At 52.2% G+C, this 26,992-nt stretch overlaps 1 protein-coding gene across 2 annotated transcripts in view; it reads right to left on the reverse strand.

Annotated features, from left to right (window-relative positions):
- NUGGC (nuclear GTPase, germinal center associated) overlaps positions 1-22,893 on the reverse strand; it is a 30,654-nt gene extending 7,761 nt beyond the window's left edge. For both annotated transcript variants that reach the window (XM_082235393.1, XM_082235392.1), the window contains exons 1-16: positions 18,703-22,893; positions 16,761-16,899; positions 15,398-16,468; positions 13,414-13,639; positions 11,496-11,708; positions 10,993-11,199; positions 10,047-10,228; positions 9,485-9,602; positions 8,458-8,547; positions 8,156-8,275; positions 6,024-6,246; positions 5,707-5,840; positions 3,841-4,026; positions 1,988-2,139; positions 671-830; positions 256-364 (exon numbers count right to left, since the gene is read on the reverse strand). In XM_082235393.1, coding sequence (XP_082091519.1) covers positions 256-364; positions 671-830; positions 1,988-2,139; positions 3,841-4,026; positions 5,707-5,840; positions 6,024-6,246; positions 8,156-8,275; positions 8,458-8,547; positions 9,485-9,602; positions 10,047-10,228; positions 10,993-11,199; positions 11,496-11,708; positions 13,414-13,639; positions 15,398-16,468; positions 16,761-16,899; positions 18,703-22,876 — 7,504 coding nt within the window. In that variant the 5' untranslated portion in view covers positions 22,877-22,893. The remainder of the gene's footprint in view (positions 1-255; positions 365-670; positions 831-1,987; positions 2,140-3,840; positions 4,027-5,706; positions 5,841-6,023; positions 6,247-8,155; positions 8,276-8,457; positions 8,548-9,484; positions 9,603-10,046; positions 10,229-10,992; positions 11,200-11,495; positions 11,709-13,413; positions 13,640-15,397; positions 16,469-16,760; positions 16,900-18,702) is intronic.
- Between the last annotated feature and the right edge of the window lie 4,099 nt (positions 22,894-26,992).

Raw genomic sequence — 26,992 nt, forward strand, 5'->3', positions numbered from 1 at the left:
CCCCCTGCTCATCACGCTTTGAGCGCTCTCCCCTCCTGGGGTTCCCATAAGGACCTAAGAGCTTAGGAAATTCCATAAGAGCTTAAGAGAAGGCCAAAGGGGCTCACTGAGTCCCGCATCCTGTGGGAAACCCCAAAGCAGGGTCTGATCTCCCCTCCTGCGGTTTCCAGCTGCCTCCCACCGTGGGGGGGGGGGGCAGAGCAAGAGCCATCTCGGCCAGCATCACCCCCCCGGCCCTTCTATGCCATTCTTCACCTGCATACGCTGGCTCCATGCGTGTCCGGATCTCTGGCGTCAGGATGCGGGAAAAGCTCCTCTGCCTTTCAGTGATGTAATCCATCAGACTCAGGGTGAAGTTGAGCAACTGAGGGAAGGGTTCAGGAGTCTGGATGAGCCTTCCGACCCACGTGGTCCCTCACAAACCCACCACTCGCCCCACAGGACCCCAACCTCTTTGCAAATTGACTTTAAAAAACAACAACTATTAAATTTGCACACCGTCCTTCATCTGTAGATCTCAGGGCAGTTCGCAGCGTAAAAAACACAAAATACAGAATAAAAACAAGAACGAAACAACAACAACACACAAACACAACCTAATAATGCCCCCCCCCGGGACCTCAGGGGCAACCGAGGCAGAGAGCCCCCCCCCCCACTTCCCCAGCCTCACCCTCGCAGAAGCCGCCTCCATCTGCTGGCGGCGATAGGCGTGTATTGCAGCTGCCACCCCGCTGTGCTTGCAGAGCTTCTTCCGGAGGTCTTTGAAGAAGCGCCTCAGCTTCTCCAAGATGGCAGCAGCGAAGCCCTGAATGGACTCTTTCAGCTGACAGCTAGGAGGAAGAACAGGCACAGAAGGGTTGGGAGAGAGCCGGCTGCTCCACCTCCCTCCTCCGGGCCCCCTTGCAAGGGCACAGCGCCCACCTCCCCACCCCTGGCCTCCCCGAGTCCCATACACGCAGCCTTTGGCCCCTGAGACCCTCGTAGGGGTGTCTCTGGCTGCCCTCCCCAGCAGCAGCCACGCAGCTCTTCCCTCCAGGGCTGCAACTCAGCCAGCCGGCCCTTCTCCGAGAGTGCCATTGGAGCTGGCCTCAGAACTGTGCGCCCAGGCCAGGCGGCCAATGAGGGCGGACTGGGCTGGGAGGGAAGATTTTGTGTGCAGGAGGAGGAGGGGTGCAGGCCGCCCCCCCCCGGCATAAGGTTCACCCACATCCTGCTCCGTTTCATTATTTATTGATATTTAGCCAAATGTTTCATTGACGGCTTCTCTGTTTCTACCAATGTACTTCTTGGCATGCTTCATTTTTAAATTGCGGCACATGCATTTTCCCTCTTTGATTTATGCGTTTTATGTTAACCACTTTGGGAATTCACACAGGAAGCGGTATCTAAATGTCGAGGATGACAGAATGGAGTCGCTCAGAAGGTTGTGGACTCGCCTCCCTTTGAGGTTTTCCAAGCAGAGGTTGAATGGCCACATGCCAGGGATTCTTGAGCTGGGATCCCTGCACTGAAGTGGATGACCCTCGGGGCCCCGCCCAAAAAAGCTAAAGGACCCCTGGACGGTTAAGTCCAGTCAAAGGCGACTCTGGGGTTGTGGCGCTCATCTCGCTTTCAGGCCGAGGGAGCAGGCGTTGGTCCACAGACAGCTTTCTGGGTCATGTGGCCAGCAGGACTAAACCGCTGCTGGTGCAACGGAACATCATGATGGAAAGCAGAGCACACAGAAATGCTGTTTACCTTCCCGCCACAGCGGTACCTGTTTATCTACTTGCACTGGTGTGCTTTCAAACTGCTAGGCTGGCAGGAGCTGGGACAGAGAAACAGGAGCTCACCCCGACGTGGGGATTTGAATTGTCAACCTTCTGATCGGCAAGCCTAAGAGGCTCAGTGTTTAGACCACAGCGCCACCCGCGTCTCTTTTAATACTATGAGGACACCTAGCCTGGCCCCTCATTCCCATGGCTGCCCCGAGCAAAATGGGACGTACTTGAAGACCTCATTCCACGTCCCAGCCAGCGCCTCCCAGATCGGTTTGGTGAGGTGGCTGTTGAAATCCACCACGCAGTTGAGGGTCGGAGAGGCGTAGAGACCGTGGTGGTTGCAGACGGCCCGGTATGTGGCGTGTGGGTAGCCATTCACCTGCAAAGGGAGGAATAGAGAGTGTGGCTTGAAAAGCGGAGCTGGCCAAGGCTGGGCGGGGATGTTCTCCAGAGGCAGAGGCATGGAAGAAAACCCCACAGAATCAGACGACCAACTCAAGGACACAAATGGAAGGCTTCCCTGGCAGTCGCCAAAACAAGGAGGCACAGGGTGGGCGCTCCCTTTGGGTGGCTCCCCTTCCCCACCCCCAGTTTGGGCACATGAGACTCTGGGCTCTTCTGCCTAAGCCCCACAGAAAGGAGCAGGAGATGCAAGGAGAGCCTGTAAGATCAGTCCAATGGCCCATCAATCCAGCATCTTGTTCTTCTGGTGGCTGAACACTGTGGGACACCAGCGAGCTGTTAGGATATTTCCGTTCCACCTTAAAAAGGGGACTGTGGGAGCCAGGAAGTCATGGAAAAGGCTTGTAGTGCCACCTGGTGCCTCGCTGACCTTGGTGACCTGCATGTCCGTGCCTTGCAGTGTATTAAGTGCATAGCCTTATATGGAGTTATGCTCCCCCTCTGGGCAGTATAACCTTATATGGTTGTGGGTGGGTTTAAGCCATGACCGGACGTAGGTAACGTGAGACATTAGCAAACGGCCATGCGAGAGGAGAGAACAAAGGATAATAAAAGTTACGGGAGAGGAGAGAAGTTTGAAAGGAGCTGCTCATACCATCCTGAAAATATTGCTGGCTCTCAGTGTCTTTATTTTATGCTAAACTGCGCCATTTGTGACAGCTGGCTCCGTCAGGACAGGCTGTCGTGAGTCACAGCCTGAGTACTTCCGGCTCACAGGAAGTTTCTGTTTTGTATATAGCTTTCGTTTTCACTCTGTTGCCTCGACAGGCAGGCAGGCAGTCATGTTTTCCCTTTGTTCTGACCAACGCTGAATAAAGCTGTATATATGCTGCGCTCCTGGGTGCATCTTTCGCTCTGCGAAAAGGGCATGCACGAGTCCTGGCATGTCGACTACTATTTCTGAGGCTCGTGTCGCTAATTGACTGATACTGCTGTTCTACCAGAGGTTGACGGATCGTCCGGAGACGACGTGGAGGCCTGTTGGCCTTTGTCTCCCTGGCAGTATCCCAACACGAGCAGGATCTGAGCCCAAGATCCCTGCACTTTGCACCAACCGATATTCAGAGGCGTTGCTGCCTCCCACGCCTAGCAGTGCTGCCAGGAGGACTCCCTTTTCTCTCCTGAGTCTCCCAACATTCAGCGTCACAGGATGCCCACCCATTCCAGCCAGTGCTAAAAGGATCCTGGTGGATCGTGGCCTTTGCAAAGCGGGCTGGCTTTTGTATATTATTCTTTAGAAGAGGGTCTGTATCCCGCTATATCATGAAAATGGAGGAATTAAGCCAGCAGGGGAGGCCAGGCTTCCCTCCTGCCTTGCTTCTATCAGCCTTACCCAGCCTGGCACCCCAAGACACTTTGGACTCCCCTAAGTCAGTGGTGGGTGGGGTGGGGGGCCATTTAAGCATTATTGTTGGGGGGGGCAGAGTGCTCTGCATCAACATCATATTTAAGCAGAAACGAACACACAATAAATGTGGTTGCTGCTGCCTCAAGACCTGGGACTTGCTATTGAAAAAGGGCTTCATCTTTTAAAAAGCCGGCCAACACCAGCTTGGTCTCCCTCCGCACATTTTCTGTGGCACACAAGGCTTTCAGGAAGAGAGGAGCTCTGACTTACAGGGCAGCCCCAGCTCCTGACGACGTCCTGGCACAGCTCCTTGGCCCGGCTGGTGCCCTTGGCCAGGCTGGCAAAGAGAAGGCCTTCCAAGCAGTGCCGGGTGTCGCGGAGGCTGCCGTCGATGGCCTCCTGGAGGAGGCTGGGGAGCTGCTGCAGGGACTGCCACACACTCTCCTGGATGTCGGTCTGGGGAGGAATAATAATAATAGTAGTAGCAGTAGTAATAATAATAATAATAATAATAATAATAATAATATTTTTAAATTTATATCCCACCCTCCCCAGCCGAAGCCAGGCTCAGAGCAGCTAACAGTAAAAGTAACACAGTTTACATAAAATTACAATCAATTAATTGAAATACATTCTAAAATCAATTCATTATAAAATCAATTCAAAATCAAATTAATGGCAACCACTGGGCTAGAGTTCTGTGAGGATTACCAAAGGAGGGGGTCAGACTGTGCCTTGGCCAAAGGCCTGGTGGAACAGCTGTCTTGCAGGCCCTGCGAAAAGATGTCAAGTCCCGCAGGGCCCTAGTCTCTTGTGACAGAGCGTTCCACCAAATCGGGGCCACGGCCAAAAAAGCCCTGGCTCTGGTTGAGGCCAGCCTAAGCTCCCTGTGGCCTGGGACCTCCAAGATGTTTTTGTTTGAAGATCGTAAGGTCCTCTGTGGGACATACCAGGAGAGGCGGTCCCGTAGGTACGAGGGTCCTAGGCCGTATAGGGCTTTAAAGGTTAAAACCAGCACCTTGAACCTGACCCTGTACTCCACCGGGAGCCAGTGCAGCTGGTATAGGGATATGAGAGGCTGCAGGGCTCTCTGTAAGCAGCAACCGAGAGGTGACTCCGCAGGTTGAGGATGACGAGTTGCACCCTTGCAGGGCACAAGTCACCTTGCACCCTTCTTCCAAGCCCTCCTAAGAACAGTGGAAGAGCCTGGCTGCAGGATCAGGCCACAGAGGGCCTACCAAGGGGTGGAGGGAACTCCCTTAGCCAGCTCTGGGAAAAAGCAATTCATTTTCCCGAAACCTGAGCCCCAATGGGACGCTGCTGGACCCCAGAGTATTATTATTTAACTGGTAATGCAGCAGGGTCTTCTCTCTCTGCCCGCCAGGCTTCCCTTCACACCTGCCACCTCCTGGCCCCGGACGCTATTCTGGCTGCAGGAGAATGCACCTCTCATTGCAAATGATTCTGCGGCAGGGCAGGAAAGGAATGGCAGCGTGCCCTATGCTCAGCGCCTGGTTATACAGGGGTACCTTGGATCCTGAACGGCTTGGCTCCCAAACAAACTGGCTCCCAGATGCCGCAAACCTGGAAGTAAGTGTTCTGGTTTGCGAACATTTTTCGGAAGCCAAACGTCCAATGGGAGTGCAGGAAGCTTCTGCAGCCAATCGGAAGCTGCGCCTAGGTTTTCGAATGGTTTCAGGAGTCAAACAGACTCCTGGAACGGATTAAGTTCGAGAACCGTGTTAGCACTGTAGTAGGAGACCAGGCCTAAGACAGTTCTTCTCTGGCTCAGATTGAAGTCTGAGCCGCAGGAGAATGCCAGAGGCAAGCATGTCTAAGGGCTCATATGCACTTGTCCCACTTCTTCTTCTTCCCTTCTGCACGCAATTGGAGGAAAGGGCAATTCAGGTTCTCCCCTGATAGCCATTTGTTCCGATCCATCGCTAAAGAGCAGAGCTCAGCAAGGGGACAACCACGCAAATGCCGGCTTCCCAGGCATGGCTCCAGCAGAAGTGTGGACAAGCCCTGCGGTGGGAAATACAACTTTTGGTGCTCGTTCTACTACAGGCAAGCTTCTCACCACTGCTGTTTTCATGAGGAAGAAGCCCGTTCCCAAACCTTTGGGCCCCTGCTCACCTCTGCTCTCTGGCTGGTCAGGTAATTCACTATTTGGCTGAGGACCCGAGCCAAGTCCCGGATGAGCTTCTCTGCCGCCCCCATGCTGTGCTTCAAGGCTGTGCGCATGGCAAACGCCTTCAAGGCCGGTATTTCTGGATAAAAGGAAAACGGGGAATAAACACACAGCAGGCGCACCTTCCTTCATATTCCGGAAGAGGCGCCCTGCATGTCGGCAAGAGGATGGGGTCCACCCACCGCAAACGGCCGCTGGTTTGTGCATCTGACTTGCAAGGGCAGTCTGTTCTCCCGAGGAAGTAGCCCCCCCCTCCGAGTACCTGTGTCCTGGGGGTCGTGGAAGACTTGAGGCTGCCCGTCTCTGATCAGCTTCCCGAGGAGCTTGAGATATTCCGTAGAGCTGACCGTGAACACCCGAAGCTTGCCGCGAAGGGATTCAACTTCCCCAGCGTTGCCAGAGTCAGACCTGGTGGCATCAGCTTCCTCCAGGTCTTCGTCACCGTCCTCCTCGCTCTCAGGAGATGCTGCTTTCCTGGTCATGTCCTACAACAAGAAGCTCTACCATTATTAGAAGGTAGTTATCACCTTTGCCAACAAAGGTCCGTGTAGTAAAAGCTCTGGTTTTCCCAGTAGTGATGTGTGGAAGTGAGAGCTGGACCATCAAGAAGGCTGATCGCCAAAGAATGGATGCTTTTGAATTCTGGTGCTGGAGGAGACTCTTGAGAGTCCCATGGACTGCAAGAAGATCCTCTCCATTCTGAAGGAAATCAGCCCTGAGTGCTCACTGGAAGGACAGATCCTGAAGCTGAGGCCCCAAGACTTTGGCCACCTCATGAGAAGAGAAGACTCCCTGGAAAAGACCCTGATGTTGGGAAAGATGTTGGGAGGGCACAAGGAGAAGGGGACGACGGAGGACAAGATGGTGGGACAGTGTTCTCGAAGCTATCAGCATGAGTTTGACCAAAGTGCGGGAGGCAGTGGAGGACAGGAGTGCCTGGCGTGCTCTGGTCCAGGGGGTCACGAAGAGTCGGACACGACTAAACAACAACATATAAAGCCTGGGAAAGACATCAAAGATTGTTAGAGCCCAAAACAACATGGTGGATACCACCATTAGAGGTATTATCTGCTAAAAAGAAAAATACGGAAGGAAAATGGGCCACATATCAAGCAATTAGTAAAAGAAGATCAAGGACCAAATTAAGGTTAAGACCATATGAAGAACTTAGCCAATATTGTAATACATGGCTACAATATTACCAAATTGATCACCTATTCAAGCAGGATAAGATTACCGGATTTGGCAAAGAAGAATCAAAATTACAAACAGAGTTATTAAAAAGTCCTAAAAACATATTCTCTAAAATGTATAATTATTAGAATGGGAATTAAAAGATGAAGAGGTGAAGGAAGTTATGATTAAGTGGGCCAAAGATATAGGCCACACGATTTGATTAGACCAATGGGAGAAATTATGGAAATATGTTATCAAATTCACAGCCTGCGTCACAATTAGAGAAAATATAATGAAAATGCTATACCAATGGTATTTAACCCTGGTTAAATTGGTGAAAATTTATAAATCAAAATCTAATTTGTGCTGGAGATGCAAAACAGAGAAAGGAACAATGTATCATATGTGGTGAGAGTGTGCATATATCAAACAATTTTGAAGCGACATTCAAGAGGAACTTTTAAAAATGCTTAAAATATCATGTAATGAAAAATCAGAGGCGTTCCTCTTGGGAATTTTATCGACTAACATTCCTGAAACTAGGAAAAAAGTTTTCTTATATGCAACTGCTGTGGCCAGGATGATTATAGCAAAAAAATGGGATAAAAAACTCCCTCAATAAGAGAATGGCAAATAAGATTTAGTGAATACATAGAATTAGCAAGACTTACAGCAGTGGGAAGAGGCCAGTCAGACCAAAAACAGATAGAGGAGTGGACTTGCGTGAAGGAATACATTAAAAAACATTGTTCTGGTATTAATACAGTCATACCTTGGGTTACAGACGCTTCAGATTGCGTTTTTCGGGTTATGGACCAGCCGAAACCCGGAAGTACCGGAACGGGGGTCGCATATGTGCAGAAGCGCTAAATCACGCTTTGCGCAGAAGCACCGAATCGCAACCTGCGCATGCGCAGACGCGCCACTGTGGGTTGCGAATGTCAGAAATTCCTTCCTATTGTTTAGTAGGAATCTCCTTTCTTTCCATCAGTTTGGGTCCTACTCTTTTGGAGCAGAATATTGCTCCACCTGCCATGTGGCAGCCCTGAACCCTGCAGACATAGGAGGACGGCCCCCATCTCAACTGCGTTTCATGCGTGTTTTGTGCAGCAGGTTCTCCTCCCGGCTAAAGCCCCTGTGGACCTGCTGCCAAGGCTGCCTCACCAGGCAAAGCAAATGCCAGCCCCTCGCTCCTCCACCCCAGCGACTCAGTCCTACCTCCACGCTGGCGCTGAACTCCAACTGAATCTGCTCCTTGGAATACTTATTCCGGGCCCGGACACAGACCAGGCTAATCTCGCGCAGCTTCGCCTCCTTCTGCCTCTGCAAGGCGCTGATCTAGACAGGAGAGAAGCAACAAGGGGGGAACTGAGGCACAAGCAAAACCAGCTACAACCACAAGAAGGTTGCGGGGGGGGGGGGGACAGACGAACCAGGAGGGCTTTCCCAAGCAAGGGGGAAACAAGGAGGACGAAAAGCAGCCGTGCCTGGGCTTGGAGGTGGCAAGATACAAGACCTACTCTGAACTCCTTCTCCAGAAGGTCGTGGCGTCTTTGAAGCCAGGCTGAATCGGAGGCATCGCATCCTGGTCTCTCCCACGGCGATGGCTGCTGCTCAAAAACACACAGAGCGTTACCGGTGGCTTGTGATAGCAAGAGAACAAAAGGCAGCCGCTGCCCCAAAGGCCTGGGAAGAGTTTAGCCTAGAGAAACTGGGTTTCTTCTTGCCTCTAAGCCCTCCCCAGGAAGAAAGCACGTCTCTGGCGCTAAGCTGGGTCTTCGTTGCCATGCGGCATTACCCAGGGTTGCGGGAATATCCAGCCTAGCAGGGATCAGGGCCGGCCCAAGACATCTTGCCACCTGAGGCAAACCACAAAATGCCCCCCCCGCCCCGCCCCACCAGGGAAGAAGCAGGGAGCGAAGATCAACACCAGGAGCAAAGAGAGAATAAAGATCTATATCATGACCCTCTGCCCCAGGGATCCTGCTGCCTCCCCTTGCCTCATGGGTGGTCCAGCCCTGGCAGGAATCAAACACACACAATTCACACAGGTGAAAGAATTCTGCTTTGCTCAGTGCCAAATTTGAATTCTGAGTTGTTCTTTTTAAAATACAAAATTGAGATGGCCCTGGAGAAGAAGGCGCTCCCTCGACTCGATGGGCCTTGCGAGACGTCAGTAGCATCTCTCCGTCTGCTCATCTCGCAAGCCTTAAAAGCAGGCTCTGTCGAGAGGCGTGAGGAGTTTGGGCTCTCCCAACACAGAAGGGGCTGTCTTTCAAGAGGGGCAAGCAAGGCTGGTCTCCTGGGCCCCGATCCAGCCCTCCAAGAGACAGCCAGGCGGCCCCCCTGCGAGGCAGTGGGAATAAGGGCCTCTTAAGGGAGGGGGAAGCGCAGGGAGCTTTGCTCAGGACCCTCAGCATCTTGCAACTCTGCAGTTCTGCGAATCTCTTGCTGCAGCTGCTTCAGCAGGGGAGCAAAGGAGGTTTCTGAGATGGCACGTCCAGCTGGGCCAGGGGCAAACCACTTTGATGGGTGGTTTTTACAAACCTCTTGCTGCAAAGATGCATAGAGCCTTTCCTTCTGCCTCTCGGCTTGCATCTTCTGATTATCCAGCTCTCTCACTTCATCTTCGATGGGCTGAATCTCGCTTCTCAAGTCCAGGTTCCTGCAAGATTCGGGCGACTGAGCACTTTCAGGGGGAGCCAAGCCTCCTCACAAGAGAGTCCACTTTAACCACTAGCTTTCCAGCAGCACCGATGGGAGGACAGAATCCTAGGCTACCCAACAACTCAATGTCCTCCACTTGCTTTAGACTACAACTCCCATGATCCCTGGCAACTGGCAAGGCTGGCTGTGGCTGATGGGCCTTGCAGTCCAAAACACCTGGGAGGGCGGCTGTCTCAGAGCATCCTCTGTCCCACTGGCCATTAAGCAGCAAGCCACCCCCCCCCTTTATGGTCCAAGCTCAATGCCCAGGCAGCCTGGGATCTTTAAATCATCAACACAGCCACTCACAACGGCTAAGAAAGAGCATTGTGTGATTTGGGGGTGCCAATCTACGGTGCCTCTCTCTGCCCATCCACAACAGAGGAGCACAAACCGAGGTTACCTGACTATATCTGTAATGTTGAAGCTGTCCGACTTGGTGCAGACAAAGGCCAGGCTGCCGTACAGGCCGTCCATCAGCAGCTGCCTGCGCACACTCGCACTCAGGGTCTCCTTCGCCGTCTTGTCGTCCACGGCTCGCGTGATGCTGGCCACCACCCAGACGGCACGGCAGTTCTTCAGGTACTGCGGGGGAGGAAGGAAGCGTCTGCTAAGCCAAGGCGGCTCTGCCGACACCCAGCAGACCCGCAACCTGGCGGTTTGAGCAAAAGCAATGATACACAACCAGGATCATGCCAGGGAGAAACGCTCCGGGGTCCAGGAGAGCAAAGATTTTGGCTTTTTGCAGATTAGGTGCGCTGAAGAAGGCGTGCTGGGGAGACCACACATTACAAGGAACGCAAAAGTAACTTTTGCTAGGCTTTAATAACAAAAACAAAATCTCCTTTTACAACACAGTGGTACCTCGGGTTACATACGCTTCAGGTTACATACGCTTCAGGTTACAGACTCCGCTAACCCAGAAATATTGCTTCAGGTTAAGAACTTTGCTTCAGGATAAGAACAGATATGCTCTGGCGGCGCGGCGGCAGGCCCCATTAGCTAAAATGGTGCTTCGGGTTAAGAACAGTTTCAGGTTAAGAACGGACCTCCGGAACGAATTAAGTACTTAACCCGAGGTACCACTGTATATCAATAAGCATCACCCAACCACCAACCCATCCACCAGGGAACTGAGAGAGCTAGGTGCCGCTCTTTATATACTATACCCAACAGCTTAATTAACATAACTTAACAGCACCGGCTATACTGCTTCACAGCTGTAAAACTAGGTCACGTTATTTGCTCTGGCCCTTGAAGAAATACACATCTTGTGGACCCTTCAAATTTAAAGAGACCATTCAACAAACGCTTGTCCAACCCACAAACACATGGAAGCAGTTCCCCACCTCTTTGGCCACGCTGTCTCTGGCCGCGTTGGCGTCTCGGACGCCGGGCAAGTCCACCAGCACAGCCCCCGTCCTCAACACTTCAGCCTTGGCGAGACGGATCCGGACACATTTCACAATGGGCCAAAACTCCCCGCCTTTCATCTCCCGCAAATTGTCCGTTCGGGAATCAATGAACCTCTCGATGGCGGCGCGGAACTCTGTCGCCTGCGAGGGAAGCAGGGAGGTCAACATCCGAAACGTGCCTTTTCAAGATACGCCTGGAACAAGTCAAAAAGCTGGAAGGGACCCCAAGAGTCATCAATAATAATAATAGTTTATTATTTATACCCCGCCCATCTGGCTAAGTTTCCCCAAAGACTTTGCAATGCAGGATCCACCACTAGCCCTTCAACTGGAGGACTCGGTTTCCCTGATGGAAAGCCAGTCTTCTCTGCCGACACTGATGCAACAAAGCCGATTTCAGAGTTTCAAAGGCACATGCCAATAAACGCTTCACTTGCCGTCTCAGCGCAGACGTGCTTCACCGTCCCCAGGTGCTGCGTCACGTCCTGCATCTCCTCCAGCTTCTCCAGCTCATCGACTCTCCCGTAGACGGCCTTCACGCGGCTGTAGGCGGCCCCAGCTTCCGTCTTGCGATCCGGGCAGCGCCTCTTCAGGTGGCCAGACTTGTCCTTCATGTCTTCAAGGAGAGCCTTCAGCTCCTTCTCCCACTCCTGCAGGAGGGAAAAGCACGATGGAGAACAGAATAGATAAATTACTCTCAAAGCAACTCCCATCACCCCCAACCAGCACAAAGGTGATGGGAGCTGGGAGTCCAGTCTGGGGGGCACCAGCTTGGCAAAGGCTGCTTTTAAATAGAATCACGGAATCGTAGAGTTGGAAGGGACCCCACAGGGTCATCTAGTCCAACCCCCTGCAATGCAGGAATCCCAGCTGGAGAGTCCCTGGCAAGCAGCCCCCCAACCTCTGCTTGAAAACCTCCAAGGAAGGAGAGTCCACCACTCCTGAGGGAGACCCTTCCACTGTCAAGCAACTCTTACGGTCGGAAAGTCTTTCCTGATGTTTACAGGGAGTGCCCTTTCTTGTAACTTGAATCCACTGGTTTGAATCCTATCTTTCAGAGCGGGAGTAAACTAGCTTGTTCGCTCTTCCATGGGGCAGCCCTTCAGATATTGGAAGATGGCTCTCCTCTCTCCTCTCAGCCTCCTCTTCTCCAGGCTAAACATACCCACCTCCTTCAACCATTCCTCATAAGGCTTGTTTTTCCAGACCCTTGATCATCTTCTGCACACCTTGCAGCTTGTCAATAAATATATTTGTTTAATGGCATTATGATTGAAATAAAAAAAATTAAGCGCAGGTGGCGCTGTGGGTAAATCCTCAGTGCCTAGGACTTGCCGATCGTATGGTCGGCGGTTCGAATCCCCACGGCGGGGTGAGCTCCCGTCTTTCGGTCCCAGCTCCTGCCCACCTAGCAGTTTGAAAGCACCCTTAAAGTGCAAGGAGATAAATAGGTACCGCTTTGTAGTGGGAAGGTAAAGGCGTTTCCGTGTGCTGCGCTGGTGCTGGCTCGCCAGAGCAGCTTCGTCACTCTGGCCACGGGACCCGGAAGTGTCTCCGGAAAGCACTGGCCCCCGGCCTCTTAAGTGAGATGGGCGCACAACCCTAGAGTCGGACACGACTGGCCCGTATAGGCAGGGGTACCTTTACCTTTATACGTAATCCAGTCAAGTGACCATTAATAGGTAACTTGCCAGACAGGAGATAAACAACGCACTCAGATATTTAACGCTGTATTGTTTTAATACTTGATTGGGAGCTGCCCAGAGTGGTTGGGAAAACTCAGCCAGATGGGCGGGGTATAAATAAGAAATTATTATTATTATTATTATTATTATTATTATTATTATTATTATTTTGTAGACTGCCCTTTCTGTGATGTAGGTATGATGTTTGTGGGGGGTGGTCTTGAGCTCCAGGGCAGGGAATTTAAAATGCCTATTTAGGGGCGGGCACGCCTTGGTTCTGGGTCCTCCTCCCTCCTTCGGGTGGTGAGTGAGGACCCTGTTGCAACAGATCAATAAAGATCAGGCTTACTAGCTGCTTTGCTTCTCAATGTTCTCTGCTTGGCCTCTGTTATTTTCTCCGACCGATGGAGAACCTACAAAGGACTCCATAAGGGCTCTTATGTCCCCCAGAAAGGAATAAGGCCAGATTTTCGTTTATTACATGATACTGGGGCAGTGTTATTTACACTTCCTTCCATAACAATCCCAGGCTGCTTTGTTGCCCTCCGCTCCCCACTAGCCCCTTCCAGGTTGTCTTAGCCTCTGGTGCCCCCACGGACCCCAACCCAGGAGACCAGCCCCTGCAGAAGAGAGCCGGGGGGGGACCTGCCCCCCAGCCGCCCAAACCTACCTCTCGGGAGAGAAACTCCACATCCGCCTCGTAGGGGCTGCTCCCCTCCGCCCGGGAGACCTCCACCACCACGGCGGTGCAGGCTCTCATGGCCGAGGTGGGCAGCACGGCCTCCTCATCTAGAAGGGCGTTGAGCAGGCAGCTCTTCCCTGCCCCCGTGTTGCCCACCACCGCAATGTGGGTCTGGGGCATCTGGGTGGCCTTCTGGAGAGACGCAACCTGCTCTCTTCAGGGGAGAAAGAGAACGAAGCATCAGCCACCAGCAGCTTCACTCTAATACGCACACAGTTTAAATTCCATTGAAGTCTGATTACCTTTTCAAACAGTTATCTTTGCGGGTGTAATGTGGGAAATGGGTGAACCCGTGTCTTGAGCAGCCCAACCAGCCTCATTCCTGGGACTATTGGCACCAGGTCCCAGGTTTGGTTCCTATTCAAGGAATCAACTTCAGCCTTCATGGCATTAAGCCATGGTTCAGCATCTTTAGAGGTTAATTCCTGCACCTCTTTGAAGCTTGAAGGTTCCCACACCTTCTCTGAGCTACTAAGAACAGCAGTTGCCGTCTTAGCAAACTCATCAGCAAATCTCTTTGGAGGTCTGCCTTTTGTGGCCCTTTCAGATCTGCGTACCAGAGGCAAGCCGCCTGCACTCATCTCCTCTTTCTTAGGAGAAAAGTGGCCAATGGTGAACAGTGGTCCTTCCAGTTCAGTGTCAGACCCATCCGATGGTCTGATTGAGGCCTTTGTGCTCTTGAAGTCTGCTGTGTCATCACTGTCGCTGACATCAGCAGCAGCACCGCCCACTGAGCTGGAATCCGAACTCTGATCATCATCCTCAGCTTCCTCATCATCCTCTGAGTGACTCTGGAAAATTCCCACAATTCCCCCCTACTAATGTCTGGGTTACTTCAGGGTTATCCTGCCAGCTGCCCTGGCTGGCCAAGAAGCCCAAAGGGCCTAAGCCGGTCTCCTCCTCTAAGGAATGTCTGCATGTGCAGAAGCTGGTATAAAGCCAAGGCTGCCTTCAGCAGCACTGGCAAGAGGGAGAGGAATTTGCTCAGAAGAGGAGATGAAGGGGACATGCTGTTTGGTTTAGAAGAGCATGGAGAGCTAAGAGGCTAGTGGATCTCTCTTGTGTCTTTACAAGGTTTCCTTCTAAGACCAGAAAAACAGCAGATTAGCTCATGATGTACCAGCATCTCTTAAAAGTTTATGTACCCAGAGTGTTTGTGCTTGTGCCATGAGACGATAAACACTTTATACTTTGTACCAAACCTAGTGGGAAAGGAGTTCTTTTTAACCAGGAACTCTGGAAAAGGCTGACTCCTGGGAAGCAGGAAGACTCCCGTGTTCTGCTGGAGCTGTGCAAACTCTGCTGATGACGTCTAAGCCACACCTCACCTGCTGGGCTCTCGCTCTCGCGCTCACTTTCCCGCGCAAGATTTACCATTATTTAGTAGGAAGGCAGGTTGCTGAAAGTACTGGAGCCAAAGCTAATCCATTTAATTAGAGAAAAACTATTGCTGGCCCCTTTTGGACTTTTTGTGTGGAAAGTAAAATGAACTCATGATATTTAGGCTTGAAAACTGGGAAAATACTGGTTTATAGAAGGTAGAATAAATAAAAAATTGTCCAGTAGCACCTTAGAGACCAACTAAGTTTGTTCTGGGTATAAGCTTTCGTGTGCATGCACACTTCTTCAGATATCTGAATTATTTTTTTCAACCAACACGGCTACCTACCTGAATCTAGAAGGTAGAATAGTTAGACGGTATCATGCAGCAAATGTTTTGAATAATTTTTTTTATGTAACTGACAGACAGAGAATGAGACACCCTTTTTCTTTTCCTTTCTTCTTCTCCTCTCCCCCCATACCTGCTTCTCTCTCTCATTTTCTTGTTTGTATACAGATTTTTTTTTATTATCTTGTATCATAAAAAGCTGTTATAAAAATTTACGAGCAAAAGAAAGTGGGAACATTTTACCTCCACTTCTCCATATGCAGCCGGTCAATTCCTTCCAGGGACTCCAGGGACCGCAAGATCTCTCTGAGGACAGACTGGCACTCCTGCAACTGAAACTCAACGTCTTGCTCGCAGGATGCCCAGTCTTTCGGGTCATCACTCTGTGCTCCAGCAGCGTAAGGCCAGCGGTCGCTCTGTGACTGGGTACCAGAAGCCCCGGGAGGGCCTCTCGACCTGGAGGAAGCGCCTGCGTCTTCAGAGCCCGGAGGGGAAGGGCAGGGCACAGACTCATCGTCGGAGGCCCCCTGCTCCCCATCCAACTGCCCCGTCACCTTAGCCTCCCGAGGCACGGAAGGCCCAGCACCGTCTCCTGACATGGAGGAGTCTCTTTCGGAGCCCGGAGAAGGAGGACAGGCCACAGATTCATCGTCTGAGCACACGCGCTCTGTATCCAGCTGCGAGCTCAACTCAGCCTCTTCTAGCCAACACGGAAGGAGCAACCGGTCTCTGTTTCCAAAGTCTCCAGAGCTTGTGAAACTCTCTGGCTGCCCGTTTGCTGAGGCTTTGGGTTTATGCAGGACTGTGATGACTGGGGAGCAAGCCGTGGGGTACGCTGTGTCGCAGCTGGGGCCGTCCTCCCTTTCTCCAGGACCACACGGATCCTTTTCTTCCTTGAAGCTCTGAGAAACCCAAGGCGCACCTGCCAAGCAACCCAGAGCGGAGGCGCCATCTTTCTGTTTTGCGGGGCTGCAAGCAGGCACCTGATCGCCAGACACACCTATGACCAGCAAGGAGTTCCCTGGAGCTTCTGGCGGAGGGCTGCTGGAGTCCTCTTGTCCTTCCCATCCTGCTCCACGGCTGCCGCCGATCAGGTCCTGTTCAGGATCTTTCCCAATGCATTCAGCCATGCTGGCAGAACCAGGATCCTCAGAGGAGGGCAGAGGTGAGCCTGGTCTGTTCAGCACCAAGGGATGCTCACCTGGATTGCTCACCTGAATTGGGCTGGAGCAAGAAGCAGCCAGGTCTCCGCTCTTCACGTCACCCAACATGGGGCAGCTGGCTGGCTCACAAGCAGCAGCAACAGACGTTGTCCTGGAGGGAGAGGAAGTGAGATTTCCTTTTTTTTATCTAATTAATTAATTTTTTATTAAATTTTCCAACATACATTTATAGTATCCAATCTAAATTTATCACATATTTTCTCTTTTAGACTTCCTTCAACCTCTCTGACAATCATCCATTATTCAAATTTTTAAATACACATTTCCTAATTTCGTATTGCTTTTTATAAACCTTCACACACTTAGTTTTCATCAATACAATCGTCCTCTATCATTTACAGAACTTCTTGAAATCCCACTAGCGTTATTGGCTCATCACATACACATAAGAGGAAGTGAGATTTCCACCGCCGTCTGGGCAGAGATGCTCTTTGTAAGGCCAGTGAGGATGTTCCACATCTCTCCGCGCATCAGGAGATGATAATGCAGAAGGTGGGTCAACGCCAAAGTCACGCTCCGTATCTGAGGGAAAGAATTTTGGAGGAAGGTGGCTGAAAGGGTTGCGGTGGGACCACTGCAAGCATTCCTAGAAGTTACGGAATGTCTAAACCTTCGTCAGTCCCTTGGTTCCATAAAACCACCCTCAGGTCCTCCTTACCCTATGCTATAAAAAACATTCTTCAGAATAGCAGTTTGCACGACTCACTCAAGAAAACAAACTAAAATTCAGAACAGCAACTATTAATTGCAGGCTTACTTAACATCCAGTGAAAACTATTCAATATAGTTAATTCAACAGAACTGATGGAGCTTGGTTCTGGGATATGAGCTTTCCGAAGCCTGATAGTCGTTTGCACCTCCAGTGCCCCCCTGCAGCCCCCCTAGGTAATCCCCCCTAGGGGCAGCATTGCCCACTTGGGCAACCACTGGTCTAGACCCCTTCCAGTCTGGGACCCAACTGGCATTGATGTCCTGATGGGTGGCCTTTATCCAGAGAGGGATGGTGGAAGCGTGATTTCTACAGCCTCTTCCAGGGGCTTCCGACACCATCTGCCATGGTGGTCCCTCCTGAACCAGCTCTGCAAGGTAGGAACTGGAAGCACTGCTCTTCCTCTCCCTTAGAAACCGGTGTGGCTCATCGCAAAGCACTGGAAGACACAAGATCTACCCACTCTGGAAGAATGGCAGATGAAGGTGATAGACTATATGGGACTGGCTGAAATGACCGGCAGAATCCGTGACCAGGGGAAAGAGACGGCGGAAGAAGATTGGAAGAAATTTAAAATTTATCTTAAGAAATATTGCAAAATTAATGAAGGTTAAAATGTCAAGGTTTTAGGGAAAAATGGGGGTTACAGCTGTAAAAGATTAAGTAAAAGAAAAGAATAAGGGAAAAATTCGATAAAATTAAGGGGTAGGATTTGCTGAAATAATTTTGGAAATTGGGATGCAGAAAGGGGAGGTACGGGGAAGTCGACGAAGTAAGGTTTAAGGGAAAAAAGGACATGAAATTATACATGTTTGTTTGTGTGTTTGTTTGTTTATTTGTTTGTGTTTGTAAAATTTTTGTAAAACTAATAAAAAAATTTGGAAAAAAAATATAGAAACTGGTGTGGAAGAGCTCCCAGGTGCCACCTGGGCCAAGACAAGTTGGGCTGGGTCAGCTGGTTACCTCTGGTCTCCCCTAAGCAGTGGGGTGGTTTTCCTGGTGGAGACGCCAGGAGCTCCTCCTCCACCACCCAACTCTCCCAGCACAACAGCCTTCCTTTTCTGGCACCCTTTTGAATAGGTGACATTTGTCACTATGTCTACCAGCAGACAAATCACACGATCCTGAGACTGTACCATTTCAGACTCCAGGTGGGAAGTCCGAAATTCCCACGTACCTAGAAAGAACGGGTCCAAGCCATTTCCCGCTTGTCCCGTGACTTTCAGGCACTTGTCCAAACAGTTTTGCCTTTGCCCAGTCACTTTCCCCCAGAAAACCCGCTCTTTGGAGCTGAACTGGAGCAAATGTCATTCCAGAGAAAACTCAACTGACATTTGCTCCCTTTCAACGGTAAAGAACAGGTTTTCCCAAGAGAAAGAGGCAGAGCAAGTGCAAGTCTGGATGAGCCCTAAACTGCCCTCCACCTCCCATTGCCTAATAATAATAATAATAATAATAATAATAATAATAATAATAATATACCACCCATCTGACTGGCTCCCAACAAAAAATTGTAAAAGCCAAATACAGCAGCACACACTAAAACCTTCCCTGGAGAGACAGGCCCAATCCGCTCTGCCTCCCTTCCCCCTTCAGAAGATGCTTTTGAAACATACCTTGGCATGATGAACCTCCAGGGCTTCTCTCTGGACTAAGGCCCCCCGTCTCCATTTCCATCGCCCCCTCTTCCTCTTCCTCCTCCTCACCAGCTGTGGGGCTCATAGAGGGGGCAGCCCATCCAGACCCCTCCACGCTGGGAGCCTCGTTGCCGCCCTCTCCCTCGAAGGCGCCACTGTCTTCTTGGAGGTCGTAGGCGTCACGTTCACCGGGAGCAAAGCTGATGGGACAGTCGGGCTCAGACGGGGGGTCACCGCTAGGAGTTGGGGTGCTTTCCCTGGGGGACACAGGCTGACAGGACGGCGCCTGTGGGTCTTCATCAAACCAGTCCATGTCAGAAGTTTCTGGGCCAGAGGAAGAATCTGGTTCCACGTTTGCCTCGGCCCCCGTCCCCACCCAGTCAGAACCCCCTGTGGGGAGCCCCTCGCCTTCTGCCCCAGAAGCGTCCTTGCCAGGCGGCCTGGGAGAACGTTCGCAGGACTGAGATTCAGCTGAACTGTTGGAGATGTCAGAGAAGATAAAGTCCCTGTTCTTCTGACTGGGAGCACTTTCTGCCTCAGGAGACTTTGCGGGAGAGCTTGGGGGAGAATTCTGTATCCCCGAACACACAGACAACTGGAAGCTCTCCTCTTCTGAGAAATAGGTGTCCCACACGCTCTCCGGAATAGGGTCGGACGCGTCTTTGTCTTGGTCATGAGAAAGGCTGCCTGACTGGCCAGGGGTTGAACCTGGTTCATCCAGGGAGGGGTCCTGAGACTGGACTTTGCTGACTTCCTCTTCACCTGAGCTTGGGCATCTCCCAGCCTCTATGATCTCGGCCGACTGGCAATCCTCTCCAGCAGTTTCAGCTTCTTCTGCCATTTCGTTTTTGCTTGCTGGCTTATTGGAGCAAAGTGTGTATTCAAAGCACCCTCTTGCCTTCTGGGCAGAGCTCTCCCTGTTCTTCTGTTCTGCTTCGCCCAGGGACAGGGCTGCCTGGCTGTCGTGCTGGTTTGGAGGCTTCCCTGCAGCTCTGCCAAAGTGGCCCAGAAGCCCTTCTGGGTTCAGAGGAGCAGGAGGTGTCATGGTCAAAGGGTGCAGGTCAGGTGTAGAAGCCTGAACTGAAACAGGATCCAGCAGGCAGAGCCTCTCCTCACACAAAGAACCGTTTTCCAAGCTGGTCATCCTGGCGGCCTGATCTTCACTGAAATGTCTTTTTCTGAAGGAAGAGGCTTTTGACTCTTCCTCTTCCTCCTCCTGCAAAAGTCTTCTGCAATGCCCTGAGCCATCAAACTCCCCAGAAGGGTCTGAACCACCTTCCGGTTGGCACCCATCTCCTGGGCACGGCACTCTTTCCATCTCTTGATGCTGGAGTAGCGGCGCTTCTGCTCCTCCCTTCAGGAAACCTGCCTCTTCTCCTGGAGTGCGGCTGGCAGGTGTTTTACAGCCCGAAGACTCTCTGATTGTTTCTCCATCTTCAAGAGATGCACCTGAGATTCCCACTCTGGGCTGGCCAGGAAACTCATCATCTGCCGGCCGATTGTCTTGAACAAGATGCGAAACAGAATCTCCAGGACTCTCTGGGGTCTGATCCTCTGCACCAAATTTGGCATCGCTTTCTGCCAGGCAAGGAGATTCCACAGGAAGGCAGGCGAGATTGACAGCCACAAGGTCAGCTCCTTCGACAGCTCGATCCTCCAGCTCCTCTCTCACCATGGCAGTTCTCGGCAAAGGAGGAGATTTCCCCCCCACGGCCACCTCTGGGTTGTGGGTCTGAGGTACAGCAGCTGAAGCATCTTCTGGGTCACAGCACACCTCATCGTGGGAAGAATCCTTTTGTTCCAAACCAACACCCAACACCCCCGAACCCTCTGGCGGCTCTGCACTTGCGTCACATGACTCCCGAGCTGTGGATTCCTCAGGTAGCTTTCTCCAGGCCTCGTGATTCTCTGAAACACTGCCTGAATGCCAAAGTGGACTTCTCCCTCTCTGAAGGTGGCCTCTGTCCTCCTCCTCCTTTCCAACTTCAGAGTCAGAGAGGAGCAAGCTGAGCTCACGGCCACAAGCGGACTCTGGGACCTCTGCAGGGTCAGTGTGGGTCTCCCTGGGGGCGTCTCCAGCAGGGACCCCCTCTCCGGCCCCAGGGCTCCCAGAGCCAGTGCTAGGAGTGTCCAACGGGAGGCTGCCTTTTCCCTCGGTGCAATGGCAGCTCTCGGGGGTCTGTCCACCCCCTCCCTCCCCAGAGTGGCCCCTTCCTTTCTCTCTTTCGGGGTCTGCCTGCTCAGCAGCCCTGTCTCCTTCACAGGCTTCCTCCCAAACGCTGCCTTCCATGCGGGAATCTTCAGGGTACAACAGCTCTCTCCCCACATCAGTTCCCCGGGGCTTCACTGCAAAGTTATCTTCCAGATCCTCAGGCTCAGGGCCAGGAGGCTGCAGTTGTCGCTGACCAGGGGCAGGAGACTCTTGCTGGTGTTCCAGGTGGGCAGAGGTCCCAAGGGGCTTGTTCTGGTCAGAATCCACCTTTGTCCCATCCGAGCATCTTGCCCTGACACCCCACTCTTGGGCCTCGGCTGCACTTTCTCCATTCGGGTCCATACCATCTTCCCTTTCAATGCCACCTTGGTGGGCCAAAAGGTGACCCTTTTTAGCTTCCAAGCTCCTTCCTGCTTCCTTTTCGCTTGCCTGAGAAGACACCTCTGTGTTTGCACAGTAACCTTCCGTGTGGGGGACCTCTCCCTCTTCAAGGTCATCTCCACTTATCTCAGGAGGGGGGCACGCCCTTGTCTTTGTTCCCGCCGAGTATGGAGAGGGTGGCGCCCAGTTCCCACCAGAGCTTTGGAGGGTCCCTTCAGCCCTGGCGCTGCCAACCATCTCCTCCCGCACCACATCTGGACTCGGATCTCTCTCCAGGCCACCTTCTCCATTGGCTTCATCTTGGCCACCAGCTGCCCTGACGCTCCTTCCTTCCCTCTTCAACTCCCTGCCCTCAGGAAGATCATTGTTGTCCATCTCCTCTTGGCATTCCATCTCACCGTTGATGACACAACTGGACTGTCCGGACAACCCAGCCGCCGACGCACCACTGGTAACAGTTTCAAGCGAAAGCCCATCATATTCACTCATCCCTCCTTCGGCCTCAAGGATGGAGTCAGCGGCACAGTCCTCTGGGCCTCTGTCAGATCTGGCACATGCATCCTCCACTCTCCGTTTGCTCACAACAACAATGCCCTCCCCCCACTCTTCCAAGGGAGGTGTCTTTCTTTTGAGAACGGCCCCACAGAAAAGCTTTCCATCAACATCCACTGGATGTCCAAACGAGTCTGGATGTCCAGACTCTTCAGGGATTGCCCCTCCTGCCAGGGGACGGGTGCTTGAAGGCAATGCAGTCCCCTCTTCATAAGTTTCTGGTAGATCTCCTGAAGACAGGATCTCCTGCATTGCTCCAGAGGATGCCACAGGATCCTTTTCTACTTGTGGGGAGAACTCGCCCTTGGCGTGCTGATTGTCAGCTGGGGCACCTATTGCTGAAGTTCTGGGCTGAAGGAGCCCCTCCGCCACCTTGTCTGTGTTTAACTTGCTGCCGTCATCACAAGCCATTCCGTCGGAGTCTTTCAAAGGCTCTGCAATCTCTACACCCAACTTCCTTCTTTTTGCACACTCAGTTTGGGTTCCCACTTCGGCATAAGACCGTTTTGCAACGCAGACCTTGCCACTTGCAGCCTCTGCATCCCCCGAGCCCGACTCTGGCTCAAGGAAACTGCCATCTCCTGCAGCAGCAGCAGGACTGTCCATCGCTAGCAGGCTTGCATTTAGAGGGGGCTCCATTTCCATGTTGTCACTGCTCTCAGAAGCCCACTCCTGCAAGCTGATTTCGTCATCACTCCTCCGGGTCTCACAGGACAGGTTCCTTAGCCACAAAGCGGGGCTCTCTCTCTCGGAGTCAAACTCCTCTTGACTCCACTTTGCAGAAGATTCACTATCCAGTAAGTCGCCATCTGTTTCTTCAGCAGAAGAAAAGTCACCAGAAGCTCTGCTCACTGCATCCAGCTCGGCCTCTCCTGATTTAGCAGGGAGCGGTGCCAAATTCTGCACAGTGAGGTTGCTTGCCCTGTTTTCTGCCCAGCCAGAAGCTTCAGGTAAGCCCTTCTCCCCACAGCTCTCCTGGTGTTCTTCTCTGGGGCTCTGAATTTCCATTCTGCTTGCAGCCCCTCTGTCTTCAGGGCCTTGATCCAGGTCCACCTCCCTCATCTCTTCAGCGTGGCCAGAGTCACCGGGAACCAGCTCTTCTGTGCTGGAAACAGAGATCTCAGAACCCCCCACCGGAGAGACGCCTGGGACCTGCGCCAGATCCTCCGGGAGCCCGGCTGCTGCGCTAACTGATACTCCGCTTTGGGGGTCATCTGCAACGGTTTCCTCGCTGCCACTTGGGGTGGAGGGATTCTTGGATTCTGGACTTCCCTGAGAGAAGGGGAAGTGCGTCGCCTCAAGGCTCCTCCAGGGAGAAGATTCTGCGGTGGTGCGCGAACCCTCCCCAGCCGAAGCAGAACGCAGAAGCAGAGGGACAGGCCCGGGAGCATCTCCCGGGGCAGAAGGAGGCAATGTCCCCGGTGCTGGCTGGCCAGGGGCTTCTGGCAAGCTGGAAGTCAGGCTAAGAGAATTTATGGATGCTGACGATGCAGCTGGAGGCAGGAATGAAGCTGCAGAGGACGGACTGCTGATGGCCGGACGTTGGTGGGCAGAGCCAGGCAGAGCGCCAGGTGGGTCCCCTGCGAGTGTGGGTGCAAATCCCATTCTTGAGCTCCCTGGCACTGATGCCCCAGCAGATGCCAACGCAGGAAGCTAGATGGAAGAAAGGAATCAAGAGGTTAGAATGGAGCATGGGTTACTCACTGCAAAAATGACTTCTTTACAGCACCTCCAGGCCCCTGAAGCTGGGGGTTGTGTCCCTCTATCAGCCCAGTCAGGAAACCTCCGTGGTTATTTTGCATAGCTCCTCCTCCTGGCATCTTGATTGAATGAGGGGTTTACTTATGAGCTGAGCCCAAAGCAGCTTTACAGCAAACATTCAATACATCAAAATACAGTGGTGCCTCGCAAGACGAAAAGAATCCGTTCTGTGATTCTCTTCATCTAGCAGTTTTTTTGTCTTGCGAAGCAAGCCCATTGACGGATTAGAGGATTAGCGCTATTATCAGTGGCTTTTAGCGGCTTATCTGCTGATCGGATCAGCTGATAAGCGGCTTAGTGGCTTAGAAAAAGGGGGGGAGGGGAAAAAACCCGCAGGAACTTGCAAGACATTGTCGTCTTGCGAAGCAAGCCCATAGGAAATTCGTTTTGCAAAGCACCTCCAAAACGGAAAACTCTTTCGTCTAGCGAGTTTTCCGTCTTGTGAGGCATTCGTCTTGCGGGGCACCACTGTACAGAGCACTGGAGATACAAATATGCAACATACAGAGCACGTCAGTTATCCTTGCTGGTGAAGCCCTACGGAGATTTGAGGACCTGTGAATTCAGCCTATAGAGCAAAACAACCCCAACTGGGTACCAACCTGCACTGACCTAATAAACAAGAAACACATCGGAACGTGTAATGGGAGAACCTAGAGATGGTGTGGATGTGAGGGTGGCTGTATGAAAAAGAGAAGAGTTTGGATTTGATATCCCGCTTTATTGCTACCCAAAGGAGTCTCAAAGCGGCTCACATTCTCCTTTCCCTTCCTCCCCCACAACAAACACTCTGTGAGGTGAGTGGGGCTGAGAGACTTCAGAGAAATGGGACTGGCCCAAGGTCACCCAGCAGCTGCAGGTGGAGGAGCAGGGAAGCGAACCCGGTTCCCCAGATTATGAGTCCACCGCTCTGAACCACTACACCACACTGGCTCTCGTTTATGGCCCCATTTGCCATAAAAAGGCCTTATCAGAGAAAGCAACTGTATTGTAGACATTCAGCCTGTGTGAAACAAGGGAAGCTTTCAGGATACCTAAAAGACCTCCTTCCTGTGGGATCACAGATCTTTGGGGCAGGAGCCTAGCATCCCTGCCTCAGGTGCCCCAAAACTTCCTATCCACTCTGGTCCCGCCTTAAATTCCCCAGAACATTATACTTAAGGAAGCGAATGCAGACACAAGGCTAAGAGGGCCTGCTTTCTTGCGCATGCCAGAGAGCGGGGAACCTCCAGGCAAGGTCCTGATTCAGCGCTGCAGGGGTCCTCGCGTGGTCCCCGTGCCACGCCCATCCGCCCCCACCTGCAGTCACAGGTGGAGTCAGCTCTGGGGCAGGTAAAGGCACGTTGGGGAGGAATAAGCAGGAGCCCGGGGCAAGGGAGACTAACAGGCAGACCCTTGCAAATTTGGCAAGAAGAAGAGGCCCACTTGGGAGGTCCGGAGGGGAGCCGGTCACTGCCTAAAGCAGGGCTGGCCACAAACCCCACTTCTGTGCCCCACACAATCCAAAATCAAAGCTTGCAGATAAAGGAAAAACCTTCCCCTGACGCCCTGGGGATGGAGGGCAATGGAGAGCTAGGCAGCCCCCCCACACCTGACCAGGTTGCCTGTGGGGGTTGTCACTGGGATTGACTCCCCGCCCCCCCCAAGTGCTGCTTTACACCCACCCTCCCCACTGCTGCACCCATGGAGAAAAGAAGGTGTCTGGAGTAGAAGGGGTTTTCCACTTTACCCTTTGGGGGAAAGGTCTCCTCTCTCCGCACAGGCCTTGCCTTTGCTCCGCACGGCAGCTGCAGGGCTCAAACTGAAAAGGGAACGAAAGGTGGGAGGAGGAGGATTAATTAGCACCAGGAGAGCCCTCTTGGGTCAGCCCACCCAGCCCAGCCTCCTGCTCTTTCCCCAATCAAATGACATTTTGAACATTGCTGTTTCCATGCCCTCCTTGAGCTTGCAGGAATATCCCCCACCAATAAAATAAATGAAGGCGTGAGCAGGGCAGAGGGAGGGCGCATGGGGGCCCCCTCTGGTCAACTGCAGGGGGGGGTGAGCACACCAAGGGACTCGGGGGCCACACCAAGGAGAGCCACAGGACTCGTGTATTGCGAGGGGGCTGGACTAGAGGACCTTTGGAGACCCTCACAACCCTACAATTGTATGATTCTATCTCAGACAGACAGACAAATGTGCAAAGGAAGGCAGAGTCCTACCAAGTAATAAAACGGAGAATTTGGCTGCCGAACGCGACTCCCAGGGTTAACGCTCCTCCAGCAGGGGTGCCCAAAAGTAACCGTATCGCCTTCTTGCAACAATACTTTTTCTACGTAGAAATAAGATTTGAAACAATCAGTTTAAAGGTTTAAAAACAGCAGCAAATCTCATTGGCCAGGCTTCTGATCCAAAAGCAAATAAACCAGAAATATGTCTATTTTTTTTCTGTTTTAAAATCTTGTTTCTACCTGTGAGCTGCCGTGAGGTGGTTTATTACTATAAGAATAAAAAACACCAGCCAGCCCTCACCAAGCAAAACGATTATTTATTTATTTACCATTTTATTAAATTTGTATACTGCCCTTCAGCTGTGGATCTCATGGCGGTTCACAACGTAAAGGACCAACTCTTCCTGCTGCAAGGAGAAAAACCGCAAGAGCAAAGCTTCATTGATTTACTGCATTGTATGGACCTTGTATGGGACGCAGGTGGCGCTGTGGTCTAAACCACTGAGCCTAGGGCTTGCCGATCATAAGGTTGGCGGTTCGAATCCCCACAATGGGGTGAGCTTCCATTGCTTGGTCCCAGCTCCTGCCAGCCTAGCAGTTCTAAAGCATGTCAAAAGTGCAAGTAGATAAATAGGTACCGCTCCAGCGGGAAGGTAAACAGCGTTTCCGTGCGCTGCTCTGGTTTGCCAGAAGCGGCTTAGTCATGCTGGCCACATGACCCGGAATCTGCAAACCGGCTCCCTCGGCCACTAAAGCGAGATGAGCGCTGCAACTGGACTGGACTGCAGCTGGAGATTTTAGGGAAGAGAGGACTCCCAACGGCCACGATCCAGAATGGCTCTGCAGCCACAGGAAGTCCTGCTTCTGAATCCCAGTTGCTAGAAACCGCAGGAGGGGAGAGTTGCTCTTGGGTTCAGATCCCACTTGCAAGATCCCCTTGGGTGCACCTTTTGGGCCACTGGGGGACTAGATGGGCCACTGGCCTGTTCCTTTGCTCAAGGTCATTTGCTGCTACCCGACAGCAGTTTCCGTGTTGGCCTCCCTTCCTTTCCAAAAGGTGCTCAGACCAACTTTTTCCAATACAGTTGTACCTCAGAATCTGTTCTGGAAGTCCGTTTGACTTCCAAAACGTTCGGAAACCAAGGCGCGG

Source organism: Podarcis vaucheri, assembly GCF_965113315.1.
Source record: "Podarcis vaucheri genome assembly, chromosome: 8".
In the NCBI taxonomy this organism is placed as follows: domain Eukaryota; kingdom Metazoa; phylum Chordata; class Lepidosauria; order Squamata; family Lacertidae; genus Podarcis; species Podarcis vaucheri.